The sequence below is a fragment of the Eptesicus fuscus genome, chromosome 10, assembly GCF_027574615.1.
Source record: "Eptesicus fuscus isolate TK198812 chromosome 10, DD_ASM_mEF_20220401, whole genome shotgun sequence".
NCBI classification, from domain to species: Eukaryota; Metazoa; Chordata; class Mammalia; order Chiroptera; family Vespertilionidae; genus Eptesicus; species Eptesicus fuscus.
In genome coordinates this window covers 82205754-82217852 of record NC_072482.1, presented here as the reverse complement: position 1 = coordinate 82217852, position 12099 = coordinate 82205754, and the positions used below count along the sequence as shown (strand labels likewise).

Sequence of the window (12099 nt, the reverse complement as noted above, 5' to 3'; positions counted from 1 at the left end):
GTTATAATCAGCCTCGATAGAAAAGAAAGCCAGGGCATGTGAACGGAAGAAGTGGTGACATTTACAGAAATGATTCCATGAAAAATCTTCCGTTCTGATGTTCTGATCATTCTGCTGCTTCTTCTTCCCATTTTGCAATGCCCAGCCCACCTGTAACGGGGGTTCTGAATCTGTTTCCTCGCCATCTCTTGAAGCTCGCATTGATAACGACAGGAGAAAGACAGCAGCCGAGTGGCAGGGAAAAATAGGATGCTTTTAGCACCAGGTGTAGATCGACGTGCTCGAAAAATAAAGTTGCTGTGTCCCTCCAGCCCCTCTCGAAAGAACAAGTGAGAACCAGAACAGACCGCGTGCTGGCACAGAAAGCAGAACTCTGAAAGGCCTGGGGCTGAGAAAGGAGACCGCACGTTAAAGAGTTCATCTTGTGATAATGAATGGTGCCGGCGGGGGTGCCCACTTCATTATGCCCAGTTGTGCTTTCCTTCTGGAAGAGGCAGCTAATGGAAGCAGGAGGCTGGGCTTAGCTATTTCCTTTTGAACAGCAGGGGAACTAAGCACTGCATCTCGAAGGAAGACCACCAGGCATGCAGAACTGAAACGTGAGCATAGCACTGAGAGAGCGCCTCGTGGGTAGGCGAGTGTAAGGGAAACCCTCAATCCTGTGTGACATGTAAACGAGGCTGTTCCAGCAGCGAAGAGGTGGCTGGGAGGGCCTCGGCCAGGACTGGGTGGCCTTCTGTCGCAGGGAGTGAAGGAGAAACAAACTGGAAGCTCGCAGGAGGTGAGGTTTGTTTAAATAATAGAAAGTAATTAGGCTGAAGACAAAAATCAGCGATGGCATTTTATAATTACAATTCATTTGAAGGTTAATTTCCTTTGGTGCTGAAATCTTATTTAAAACATTTACCAGAAAAGGAAATTAGGATGTTACTATCAAGAGGCGTAGAGTGCTTCTGGGAACCCAGGACTATTATCACCTGAAATTAGGTTAGGCCCCAAGTGGGAATTTCAATTCATTTCCGTGTAATAATAGACGGTGGTCAGGGCTCAGAGTCAGCAGGGTTGGCTGGGGCGGGCAGTGCAAAATTTGCATTTTTGGGTTTGTTGGTTTATGGGATTAATTGCAAGTGTTTCCAACAAAGGAGCTTAGTTTATACTTGAACAGTCCTGACACAAAAAGAAAATTGGATATGGATTGCTGCTTTTGTAACTAATGAAGTTGATGTTGAAGGAATTCCCAAGAGCAGAGAGGCGAGAGGAAGCCCATCGTCACACATCCATACACATACATCGCTGAAATTAACCGAATGGGGCAACAATATTTCTACTGGCTACAGACCTGTCAATCTTATTCCCCTCTCCCAGGCCCCACCTTTCCATCACTCTGCTTTCCAGTTGGGAATTGTCATGCCTCAGGTTTCAAATGCCATATGTATATATATACCCTATTCAGCAGCCCATCTCCCTGGGAACTTGACTAGAAAAATCAATGCATAATAGTAGCAATAGCCAGAGGGAATTAATCCTTCTGTACTAATTTCCCTGCTCACTATGCCTTGGCAGATTTGCTCTTTGTAAATATTTTATTGGTATCACTGGCATGTAAACCAAGCCCAGCAATATGGAATTGTGCAGAACCACAGAGCTATGAACAACATTAGCAATCACCTACTTTAATTCTCTAATTTTAGAGGAAAGAAGTGCGTAAACACTTGCTCCAAGTCAAATAGTCATTTAGAGGCAGAACTGGGAGCAGAAGTTAAGTTTCTTGATTCTAATTATATTTTCCATACCTGAGGTAGGTTCTTTCAACACATACTTCTCGAGAACCACCCCATGGCAGGCTGGGGTTAGTCTACTAGGGATGAGGCAGGAACCAAACAGACACTGCCTTTGCCTTCATGGTGCTTACGGTCCAGCACACAGTTCACACAAGATATTACACCGAAGTGTAATGAGCCATCAGACAAGGAGAGTAGGGGGTGCAGTGGGAATGTACCCAGGGGCACCTGGCCCAATTAAGGAGACTAGAAATGATTCCCTGAGGAAGCAACATTTCAACTGAAACCTAAAAGATAAATCAGAGGGCTAGGTACAATTAGCAAAAATAGATGTGCCTTTTTTTAAAGAGGCCTATATTTTTTATCTCTATTGACCCAATATACACCATAATTCTCACAGGAGTAATCTCACGTGTTTTTAATGAGCTCAATATAGCAAATCTAGTTTCGACTTTCCCAACTATCAATAAAAAGGTTAGAGCACCGGCTGGACATTCTCTTTCCTGAAACTGCAGCCGTTGTTCTAAGAAAAAGATGACCCATTGAGGCTCAGGAGTTTTGTGACTTTCCTTTCTGGAGGCTGCAAAGTGATGCACATATTATGTTAGCAAAAAATGCAAGGCAAGGGTATGTCTCTATTGGGTTATTATAGCATGCATGCTCTGTTTTTTACTGCCGTAATATGCATACATTAATGTGCCCACCCCCAGTTAAAGCCACTGCGTCTAAATTGGGCTGTGCATTCTAAATATATTCTGGAGGTCAACTGAGAAACATACCCAATCATGTCTAACTAGCTCACCTATAGCTAGTAATAACTGCTCTCAATTTCAACTGAAAGGCGTGTCATGTATAATTGAAAGCAATTCTAACAGGGGAGGACAAAACACTGGTGAACCTAATCTATCCAAACCACATGGCACAAAGCAGGCCCAGGCACCTTTAAGATGTATAGTTATTGCATCATGTTCTGCACGCTTCCCCACATCTACTGGAAGTACGGAAGGTATCTGGATGCATCCTTTTCTGACTCATCGACCCCCTTGACTTCCTTCCTCAGGGAGGATAAGTTGGATCATCTTCCTTGGGGAGAACGAAGGGTTCTTCAACATCGCCAATATCAAAATGATGTGCTTACCTGAGAAGCCCTATCTTTTCTCCCGCCTTGTTCTCTTGCCTCTCTCCTGGAGAAACATATTAAATCTTTATTTAGGGGCCTCCCTCCACTGGAACCCTTAACCTTCCTTCCTTCCTACATCCATGCCTGATGAGGCTCAGACTCAGTTTCTCCACTCCCAGTCCTGATGGCTGCACATTGCTGGAGAAAGCAACGAACACGGCTGGATGCTCTCTCCTGCCCAACCCTGCTCTCACTCCCCTGCTGCTGACAGCGCCTTCGCTCCTTCCATTGACTCGCCGCAGGACCCGTTCCAAACCTCTCCAAGCCCTGAAGCCGAAGACCAAAACCTGAGGAAATCGATGCTATCCAACAAAAACTCCTCGCTTTCCCCAAGAACCTCAACAACACCCCAAACCAGCAATTATCCTGTTGTCTCCCGCAGCCCTGCCCAAGTCCAAGAGGAGTAGTTAAGCTTTTCCTCTCTAAAGAATCCTTCCACGGAGCATTGACCTCATGTCCTCCTCCTCGTGCAGGAGGCTGAGCTCTCAGTGTCCTTTATTCTTGCTCACTCCATTGGATCATTCCTTCCCCTGCATTCGTGCCTAAGACTCACAGACCACAGACCAGGCTGGTCCCGGCCTCTCGGTGTCCTGAGGAAAATATGCAAAGTGATTGCCAAAAATATTTGGAATATGGAAACTCAGATGTATGGAGTTTTCTCATGTAAGAGGCTGATAAGAAGTCAAGGCACAAGCTAAGCCCAGGTCTTCGACTCCAAAGCCCTCAATCTTGACGCTACTTCACAGCTCCCCTGTGATGTGTCCAAGCAGTGGCTTTTATTATTAGAAGACTGTTCGATACAAGATCCCGGTCTCAGCAGAAAGCCAGCATGTGTCTCACCTACGGTGTTGCCCTCCCTGGGAACTGGCAGAAAGAGACAAGGGCAAAAACACAAAACAGTTTATCAGGTGGAACTTGTATTTCATTTTTGTAAGTTTTTAGAACCTAAAGCTTACAGTGATTACTCACACTACTTCTCATTAAAGAAATGTTCTATTTATTATGACACCATTGTAGGGATTGCTTTTCGCTTTCCTTTTTTAGCATATGGGAATGTGTTTCCGAGTTTAACATACCGAAGATCTGATTCGGATACAACCAGGAGAGAAACGTGCAAAATAAGACCCTAAGACCCCGAGGAACAGGGTCAGGGAGTGAAGCATCTGTAGTGATGTAGGGAAGAAGTCTCGTTTCATTCACTGCGGCTTCGCCATAGCATCACACTATAGTGATCTTTCCGGCAATCACTGGATAACGCACCCCATCCCCCAAAAGGGTTGTGTTTTCCTGAACAGAAAAAATAACAATGCTCAGATCCCACTCAGGGATGTTAGCCCAGAGCGAGCGCCTCCAGCTCACACAGTGAGCTGAGTCGGTGCCACCAAGTAAGTCTGCGTGGGAGAGAGGCGGTTCCCTTGGGCCTGTGGGTGGTTGTGTTCTAAGTTCCTTCTGTGCCACTGGGGAGAAGTACCCTTGAAATCCTTGCCTGCAGAGATAAGGGATATGCACTCTATTGTCATGGGCCCACGCGAATTCTTTAATGTCTTCCCGTGGCTTCTTGTAAATATTTAGGCGTAGCTGTGTGTGAACTGCCTTTCCAATGTTCCCTTCATGGTCTTTTCCAGCTCTGTGTCCACAGGGACAATGCTGACTAGGGGCTTTGTCGTTAATAACCAAGGTACAATTTTATATTACAATAGCGCACTGCCAGCATGTATCTAAAAAAGGCAGTTTTAGCCCCAACCAGTTTGGCTCAGTGGATAGAGCATCGGCCTGCGGACTGAGGGGTCCCAGGTTCAATTCTGGTCAAGGGCATGTACCTTGGTTGCGGGCACATCCCCAGTGGGAGGTGTGCAGGAGGCAGCTCATCGATGTTTCTCTCTCATCGATGTTTCTAGCTCTCTATCCCTCTCCCTTCCTCTCTGTAAAAAATCAATAAAATACATTTTAAAAAATAAATAAAAAATAAAAAGGCAGTTTTAGGTTTCCTGAACTCGGTGTTCATCATTAAAAGGTTTCAGTAAAAGGGAAACTCACAACAGGGAATATATTTTAGCAGAGACTATTGATTCAAAAAGCAGTTTTTCTTTTACTGGATAATTGCTAACGTCTGCCATTGTTAATGCTTTTAAATCATACTTATTAAAATGATATGGCATTTTACTAATACAAAATAATTGGACCTCCCCATGCCTCCATGGGTCAAACGTAAACACACCCATACTGCAGATAGGAAAGCTAAGGCAAAAAGAAAACTCTGTAGTGATTGCAAGGAAAACGATAACAATCCTGAAATTGTTTTCATTGGACCCAAGGCAAATTCCTCCAAAGAGACAAAGATTAAGCAAGTGCAAAGTTTATTGTATCACCTTCTATCCAGTTGTATACCTCTGTTTTGGATGCTATAAACTGGCCAGAAAGAAAACTGTGTTTTTTCTATGAGTTCTCAACCTATGCAATACTTGATAGCATTTATTAATGAACTAGAGGCCAAGTGCACAAAAGTCTTGCACTCCGGGGGGAAGGGAGGGTTCAGCCCAGCCGGAGCCCTCAGTGGGAAGCGGGACTCAGCCATCCGTCGGACATCCTTAGCACTGCCTCGGAGGTGGGAGAGGCTCCTGCCACCACCACTGCATGAGCTTGGCTTCTGGCTGAGCAGCACTCCCCCTGTGGGAGCGCACTGACCACCAGGGAGCAGCTCCTGCATTGAGCGTCTGCCCCCTGGTGGTCAGTGCGCATCATAGCGACCGGTCACTCTGCCGTTTGGTCTATTTGCACATTAGCCTCTTATTATATAGGATGACTCTCTCACCCTAGTCATTTTGATGCTAAAAGATATCCTCCCCTCTTCCCTTCTGCTCCTCTAGGCCAAAGAGACTGCAGTGGTGGCTTCTCCCTGTTGGTATCCAAAAAGTTTCTTTAATGTCGCAGGACACAGGCATCGACTCACATTCTAGATCTCCCATCAAAGGTCGTTTCTTTATTATTGTTCAAGGCCTTATGAAGGAAAGGGTAAAAGCCCTCAGTCAAATCCCACTTAGAAATTTTATCAGCATCTTCCATACTCTAATCTTCCATACTCTAATTGATTGTCTTTTTTTTTTTTTTTTTTGACAGTTCATTCAGTAAATGCATACAAGGGTCTTCCATGAGCCAATCTATGTTCTGGGGCCTGGGGCTGTAGGAAACAGTAGTAAACTGTCCATCTTATGCAGTTACATTATAGTGGAGGAATCAACAAATAAACAACTACATTTACTACTTGTCAGGTAAAGATATATTGCGATGAATCAAAATAAAGCCCAGTGAGGAGAAATAAATTCATGATTTATTGGGGGTGGGGGGTGGGGAGAGACAAGGAATCACCTGAAACTAATATAAAATATCGAATGTCATCTATAATTGAAAAAAATTTTAATGACAGCAAGTTTCCAATTTGCTTTGCACCAATTTCAGTTACATTTCCCTTTTTCCAAGCATTTCCTGGTCCTTGCCATTTATATGTGCCCCTTGTAAATTAAATACATTTCCAAATTAAGCCAAACACCAACTTATTCCTGAAATTCTTTTTTTGTTCTGGTAAAGGCAGCAACATTCTTCTAGCCAACTAATTTCTAAGAATCAACTTTGAATCTTGCCTTTTGCTTTCCTTCCCTCATATTCAAAACCTTGGATGTTCTAGGTTTTCTACCCCTTTCTCTGTTTATCTTGCACTCATTGTCATATTATTTTCTGGTCCTCCTAATTCTAATTCAGGCCTTCCATAATTCCTCTGTCTTTCACATTTTATAATAAGCATTGAAATAGCAGAGACAATACACCAAGTGGCTATAAGAAAAACATCTCTCCTTACTATGAAAAGCATTGCTGTAGTCAGAGGTACACAAGATGGGGCTGAGAATATAAATAATTTCTGGGTGGAAGGACTGCTTAAATGTTTATATGATGTCTGCACGAGTTATCAGACACAAAGGAAATGAATAAACCTTGAAAGATGCTTGCTGTATCACCTCTTAAAGGTACATCACAGAAAATCAAAACTTACCTGTAACTATCACTGGCAAATCCAGCACAGGTGGGTTTTTGTTTTGATCATGGTTCACATCAGAATATTCTGAGAATATTAGATTGGAGTTTGGAAGAAGATGAAGGAGTAAATTTTCTATAAAGAACAGATAAAAGATACTGGAGAATAAATAACAAAGGTAGACATCTACAACCAATAGAGGACTCTGGCCATTAAAATATTAATTGCAGTGGGTCACTTAGATCCCATTTATTCCTATTCGTCTCCCTCAGATATTTAGGAAGACATCCATACAATTACTCAGAATGAATGCATGTGGAAAATGACCTTACCTCATTCTATTGTCTGTGAACACAGACATGTATATAAAATAAATTACAGAAAATATGCCCTTTAATTCTGGTTTAAACTTGACACCCCCACCCACCTACCCAATGAATGAAATGGTAAAAACCCATCCTGGTTACATTCAAATCGTCTTTTCTCTTCATGGCCAATAAGAGTAAGCCTTGAACAACTCAAGCTCCATTTGCAAAGCATGCTAGATATACTTCATTTTCCCTGTGGCCTTTTCTCATGTCTTAGGAAGGTACATCACTCTGGACTCAATCTTTGTCTTCCATTTTGGGTCAAGATTCTATCTACTGGACTTGGAAAATTTATCTTGGTTTCTTCAGGTTATCCCTTGGTTTACGCCATGATCTTTGGCTGATAATTACCATCTGCCTTTTTCTGCCATTCATCTGAAATCCTGAGGGGAGGAGAGGGGGCCTAAGGAAATATTTAAAAATAATAACACATTAACCTGAGCTTGACTTGGATCTCAATACCAGTGGAGGAGATGCTACTGTTTACATCTACCCTGATCTTGAGCTACTCTAATCCACTCTATTCTCCTGGGTGAGGACCATCCTACTGAAAGGGAACCTCAGAAAAGGGAAACTTTAATGCTGTGAAAATCTCTCAGCAAACTATTGCTCAAGTAAAGTCTTAGTGTTCACAACTATAAACCCAAATGAAAGAGAATTTGGGCTCCATCTGCAGCAAATCCCCAGGCATGGACAATAATTTCTCAAAATACAAACTTTAAATACAGTTGCCATTAAATTGTTATTTAGCTCTTCTGGTTCTGCTTATACTAGCTAATGTACAAATGTGGGCAATTCAGAAAACAAACGCTGTTCATTCTCTTTTCTCTCATCTTCTATAAAATACTTGGTATAGCTACATAGTTGTTCCAAATTAAATAATTTCTGTCTTTCTTTCTCCTACACTGCATAGGCTTAGAATGAGTCCTGATTTTTTTCAGGGGCTTTTAATTTTCTTTTTCCAAACCATATGTCTCACCCAGCACTGTATATTCCTTATCTTATTGTATCCTCAAGCTAATTGTATGAAGTAATTATTATAATTCCTACTTTTAAACACTGTTAAGTGATTTGTCTAAGGTCACACAGCTGGCAAATGGTCAAAGCAGTATTTGAACCGTGATCCTTCCAACATCAGGGTCCCTGTTTTTTTTTATTATACTGTTTTAATTTTGATGAGAAGGGAAATTCTGCCTTAAAAAAAAAAGTCACAATAAGAAATTATATATAAACCATAAAAAGACATGGAGGCACTTTAAATGCATATTCCAAAGTGAAAGAAGCCAGTCAGAAATGGATACACACTGTATAAGTCCAATTACATGACATTCTATAAGATAATAGACAGTTAAAAGATCAGTGGTTGCACATGATCTCACCCATTTGTGGAATATAACAACCAACATAAACTGATGAACAAAAATAGATCCAGAGACACAAAAGCATCCAACAGACTGTCAAACCTCAGAGGGAAGATGGAGGTAGGGGTAAGCGGGGGTGGTAAGAGATTAACCAAAGGACTTGTATACATGCATATACTCATAACCAATGGACACAGACAGTAGGGGCGTGAGGGCATGTGCTGGGAGGTGGGAGTGGCCAAGGAGAGGTCAATGGGGAAAAAAGGAGACATGTAATACTTTAAACAAAAAATAATTTAAATTAAAAATATAAAAAGATCAGCGGTTGCTAGAGACTAGGGGAGAGGCAGAGATAAGGCAGAGCACAGAGGATCTCTAGGGCAGTAAAACTGTTATGTATGATGCATATCATTATACATTTGTCAAAACCCATAGGTTATAAAACACCAAGAGTGAACCCCAATGTAAACTCTGGACTCTGCGTGGCAATGATGGGTCAATGTAGCTTCATCAATTCTAACAAACGTACCACTCTGGGGGAGGTTGATAGGGAGGTTGTACATCTGTGGAGACAGGAAGTATATATGAACTCTGTACTTTCTGCTCAATTTTGCTGTAAACCTAAAACTGCTCTAAAAAATAAAATCCAATTTAAAAAAGATTTCCCCACTAAACAGACAAATAGACATCATAAATTTTATATTACTTCACACCTTGCTCCACTTTCTACCCGTAACACTCAAGACATTATAAAGAGAACCAAAATTAGTTAAAACTAAGCCAATAGAATAAGACACTAGAAGAAGTATGAATATCCTAGGGCATCCTAATTCAGCCTGTATTTCCCTTTCTTTCTCCTTCCTATCATCTATCTTGTCATCCTTTTGGTTGTTTTCATCTTTTATTCCCACCACACAACTTCTACAGCAAGGAATGGAAAAGAGAAAACAAAATCTTTTTCACAATACTCTTAGTATTTATGGTTCCAGTTACCATTGCTGCCAAAACGTAGTGTGTAAAACAATCATTTTATTATGCTCACGGATTCCATGGGGTAAGAATTCAGACAGAGCACGCCGAGGATGGCTTGTCTCAGGTTTGTAATGTGAGGGATCTTAGCTGGGAAGACTCCAAGACTGGGCTGACTCAACAGCTGGGGGCTGCAATCATTGGGAGGCACTTTTTCCTCACGTCTGGGTGTTGATACTGGCTGGGACTTCAGTTAGCTTCGCAGCCAAAATACATATCCCTGGGTTCTTCATCGGTCTCTCTGTGTGGGCTAGTTTGGATTTCCTAGTTTGGACATAGTGACCATGTTCTAAGAGAGAGCATCCCAAAAGAGCAAGAGGGAAGTGTACGACATTTTTATGATCTAGCCTTGGGCGTCACATAGTGTCACTCGTAGCATGCTCTATTGGTCAAGCAGCCACAAAGGTCTACCCAGCTTCCAGAGGAAGGGACATAGCCCCAAACCACTGGGTGGGAGGTGTGTCAAGATCACATTGTAAGCACATGTGGAATAGGAGGTATTGCTTTTGGCATTTTGGAAAATATAATCTACTGCAATAACTCTTGTTATATTTTATTATACCTTACCGTAAATATCTAGGCGTGTGTTGTATTTAAATGTTTGGTTAGACATTGCTCCTCATCTTTATTTGTGATTTTCTGTTTCAGATTATAAAGCACATGATGGTAGGGACAGCCATGTTAAGTTCATTTTCATGAGCTCCAACATAGAGCCTTATACTTGACCACCACAGTATACAGCATTATTACTATGATACAATTGCTGATAGGTATATGCACTTGAGCCATCATTATTTTTTACATGTGTAATGTGTTGCAGATAATCTCTACAAAAAGTCATATAGCATCTTTAAAATTTTGTATTGACTTGAGAGAGAGAGAGAGAGAGAGAGAGAGAGAGAGAGAGAGGAGGGAGGAGAGAGATTTGTTGTTCCACTTATTTATGCATTCACTGGTTGCTTCTTGTTTTTGCCCTGACTAGAGATCGAGCCCACAACCTTGGTGTATCAGGACAATGCTCTAACCAATGGGCTGCACAGCCATGGCTCATATAGCATGTTTAATATGCAAGTGGGTTTTGTTACAACAATTAGATCTTGGTAGCTTGAGAGGAGTACATAAGTTCTTCCAAGTGAATAGATTCTTGTAAAGCAATAATAGAATCTCACAGGTGAGGGGGAGATCACTTCCTTGAGGGAACTATCTTTTTTTTTTCCCTCCGCAATTAGTCACTTGCGATTTACTAGATTATTAAAAGGTTTATTTGAGGAATCTGTGTGTAACCTTGGTCATGAATGTTGATCTCTTCTGAAAAGTTAATTAATGAAGGCAATTGTCCCTTTTCAGTTGATTTCATAGGTGGCTTTGATTCTTATGGCTATCAAGGGCCTCAGAAGACGTCTCATTTACAACTACAGCCTATGTACATGTAAGTACTTTACTTGGGAGGTTTTCATCTGGGGTACCAAAAGATGGTGAAGTGAAATTCTGTGGCACAAAATAGATGGCATGCAACTTTCCTTCAATTATTTACTTTAGTATTTCTCTCCTATACATCTCATTTTGACTGGGATAATTCTGATACCATTATCTTCATAATTATTTTAAAATTTAACTTAGAAATGCCACATCTAAAGTTACCTTAAGTCTTATATAAGTATCAACTACATGGCTATAAAAAACCTCTAATCATATACTAATTTTTGAATTACCCAAAAGTTGTATATATTTAAAATCATGTAGCATTGTAGGTAGTTATATGTGACTATATATAAACCATATGTTTTGGTTTTCCCAGGATAGTCTAGATTTATACAGGTTGTCCTGGTTGTGCTGGTATAATTATTACCAGCACCCCCATTTAGATAATAAGTGTTAAGTTATCACCCCAGTTAGATATAGTATAAAAAAATCAAAAACTGAGCAATACTTTATCATTTTTTGTGATTTGAAAAGTGAAAATGAAGCCAGACTATTAGCACTGAAACTTATCAGACCCTTAACTCTAGCACTCCAGAGAGCAGATATACGATTAGAGCCTGATTTTTATATCTGTGTTTAGGCAAATTCCCTTGGATAACAACTGATAACAAATTCTATATATCAGCATCAAGTGATATGCTGAATTGCAAGCGAAGATCAAAATAGAAAGTAAGATTCCAATTCATTTTGAAATGTGAGCTTCTCTCTTTGAAGATATGTGTTTGTTGTCGTCCTCCACCATTGAATCATTTTACCTTTTAATATCGTTAGTGTGTAGGATACCAAATGGGTTTTGGGGGTATTTCTCCAGAGAAATTAATCTGTATGCATACCTTTTCGGCTTCTTTTTAAAGGGGGAATGATCTATGCA

At 41.1% G+C, this 12099-nt stretch overlaps 1 protein-coding gene across 1 annotated transcript in view; it reads left to right on the top strand.

Moving 5' to 3' along the window:
- Window positions 1-11833, top strand: part of NKAIN2 (sodium/potassium transporting ATPase interacting 2) — a 433314-nt gene extending 421481 nt beyond the window's left edge. The window contains exons 7-8 of the mRNA XM_028142922.2: window positions 11094-11175; window positions 11809-11833. Coding sequence (XP_027998723.2) covers window positions 11094-11175; window positions 11809-11833 — 107 coding nt within the window. The remainder of the gene's footprint in view (window positions 1-11093; window positions 11176-11808) is intronic.
- The last annotated feature ends 266 nt before the right edge of the window (window positions 11834-12099 follow it).